General features: G+C 33.1%; 2 protein-coding genes across 3 annotated transcripts in view; one reads left to right on the top strand and one right to left on the bottom strand.

Annotated features, from left to right (window-relative positions):
- LOC100159991 (legumain) overlaps window positions 1-2480 on the top strand; it is a 521349-nt gene that overhangs the window by 4012 nt on the left and 514857 nt on the right. The gene's annotated exons all lie outside the window — the stretch shown is intronic.
- LOC100167911 (pro-resilin) overlaps window positions 604-2480 on the bottom strand; it is a 5915-nt gene continuing 4038 nt past the window's right edge. The window contains exons 2-3 of the mRNA XM_029485642.1: window positions 2249-2480; window positions 604-1308 (exon numbers count right to left, since the gene is read on the bottom strand). Coding sequence (XP_029341502.1) covers window positions 865-1308; window positions 2249-2480 — 676 coding nt within the window. The 3' untranslated portion in view covers window positions 604-864. The remainder of the gene's footprint in view (window positions 1309-2248) is intronic.

The raw sequence follows: 2480 nt of genomic DNA, 5'->3' as shown, positions 1-2480 counted from the left end.
GAAGTTCAAATATCGACAAATTTCGTCAAAACCATGATTATGTGCCTTCAATGTTTATAGCTAATGCCTAACTATTTTAAAAACACAAGGTTCCTCGTGAGTACTGAAATCAAAAATCTGAAAAATATATACTCAGCACTTTTTTTCTTGTGGACGATTAAAATTTCAAATTTGTGCAAACCGTATTACACATAATATATTTACCTACATAAGGATTTTGAGGTACATAATAATAAAATCTGTTATCGGTCGGTCAACGTTAACCGACACTTTACCGGACACTGTAAGAACGGCACTACAGGTTTGAAAGTTTAATACGGTAACAAATGAAAATGTTATTCAATCATATTCTGCGATAATGCAAGGACGGATTACCAGGATTACCAGGAATAAATAATAATATTAATAATAATAACCATATGCGGGTTGCGTGTATAATGTATAGATATAATATATTAACTGTCGACTATCGTTATGTTTTATATAATATACATAATTCGAGTAAAGGTATTTCCAATTTTATTAGGAAATCGACGGACATATATTCAATTAAATGGATACCTAGTATATAATCATTATAATCACCATTAAAAATATTACAATATACCAAAATACAACAATGCACGAGTTATAAATAAAAATGTTGTACAATTTCAAATTTGTTTAATATAATTAAAATTTGGTGTCCCTATGTATAAAGTAAGACGAAAAAAGTATTTAAAAACAGTATTTGGATAATTATAGTATTAATAGTAATAGAATAATTTATAGTATTTAAGTAATTCGGATATTGTGCCCAAGTACTTTTTTCAGATGTATTTAGAATACGTATTTGAGTACTTAAAAAGTATTTGAATACTTTTACTAGTACTTTACAAGACTTGGGGCAGACGATGGGCCACTGGCTGGAGCCAAAGCAGGAGAACCAAAGGTAGGAGCAGAAGAAGAATAACCAGGGGCAGGAGCAGAAGCAGGAATAGCAGAACCTGGATAACCAGTGGGACGAGGAGCAGAGCCACGTATAGGGACAGGAGGATATTTGGGAGCAGTAGAAGAGAAACCAGGTGCGGACAGATAACCTCCTTGGCTGCCTGGTTGAGCTGGTTGTGGTTTAGCTTCTCCTTCATAGCTGACCTTGGCGTTGTAACCATTTTCATCGGCAAAATATGTCACTACTTGATTACGACCGTCAGGAAGAAGTACGCTGTACGCTCCAGTCACTCGTTTGCCGTCACTGTTGGCTTCGTGCGTGAAGTATGTATTGGTGGGTGCATCTTTCACTTGGTAAGCAAAGTTGAACGGCTCGGGCTACATTTCGCAGACAAAAATGTTGTTCAGTAAATATAACTAATAATATAAACTAATAAATATCTAAGAACTCTGTATACTAATGACAATAGGTAAAGCATATAACTCTATACCGTATTATATTACCATATAACCTATGTTGTAGGTATTACTGTACTAGTTAAAAGTACTTAGAACTTAAAATTGTATGGTTGTATCTAAATTCAGAACTATAACTTAGAACTGATGGACTTATAATAAAAACTTGGTGTAGAGTACAATGGTTTAATTTACAGTTTACAGCAGTTTTGCATATTAAAAGTGTGTAACTAATTTCAATAAATTATACTTTTTAAGGAAAGGAGGAAACAGAATCCTTATGGGGGAACTTATTATGTTCAATCGTTCAATGACTTATGGTAATCAAAAGTTTTGAGAAAATTCTATTAATTCAAAACTATATAATAATTATACTTAACCTAACCTAACCGAAGTGTAGTTAACTCGATTGAAAATATTCCTATCTATAATTTGTATATAGGTAATCCTAAAATACCTTAGCTGACGGCTGACACTATTGTATTTAGAGGTAGTTAACTAATTAGTAATTTACTATAACAATGACAATATTGATGTGGGTAAATATTAATACAGTGACACGGTGTACTCTCGGTAACTCGAAGTTCACGCGAAAAAGGTAAAATTCAACCTACTAAAAACGTCGAGTTATCGAAATAAAAGTATTATTGTTATTTCAAGGGGAATTTTATTTGTTCAAGATATTTATAATTTCGAGTTACCAAGGTTCGAGTTACTGAGAGTCGACTGTATTTTGTTATGGAATTTATTTGCATTATACAAAATTACGATTAGTAACTATACACTTATACCAATAGTAACGACTTGCTATGAAAATATACTTGGTATTAAAATATAATGTGCATATAAACATAGAACTTACTTCAGAATTTCCATCTGATCCACCAGGTCCTCCGACGGGATATTGGCCTTTGGGTCCATAATATCCTGATGGTACATTGGTACCTGTACTACCTGCAGGATATTGGCCTTTTTGTCCATAATATCCTGATGGTATATTGGTACCTGTACTACCAGGATATTGGCCTTTTTGTCCATAATATCCTGATGGTATATTGGTACCTGTACTACCAGGATATTGGCCTTTTTGTTCG

The sequence above is a fragment of the Acyrthosiphon pisum genome, chromosome X (genome assembly GCF_005508785.2).
Source record: "Acyrthosiphon pisum isolate AL4f chromosome X, pea_aphid_22Mar2018_4r6ur, whole genome shotgun sequence".
Classification (NCBI taxonomy): Eukaryota; Metazoa; Arthropoda; class Insecta; order Hemiptera; family Aphididae; genus Acyrthosiphon; species Acyrthosiphon pisum.
The sequence above is the reverse complement of the archived record's forward strand: the minus strand, read 5'-3'. Positions and strand labels throughout refer to the sequence as shown.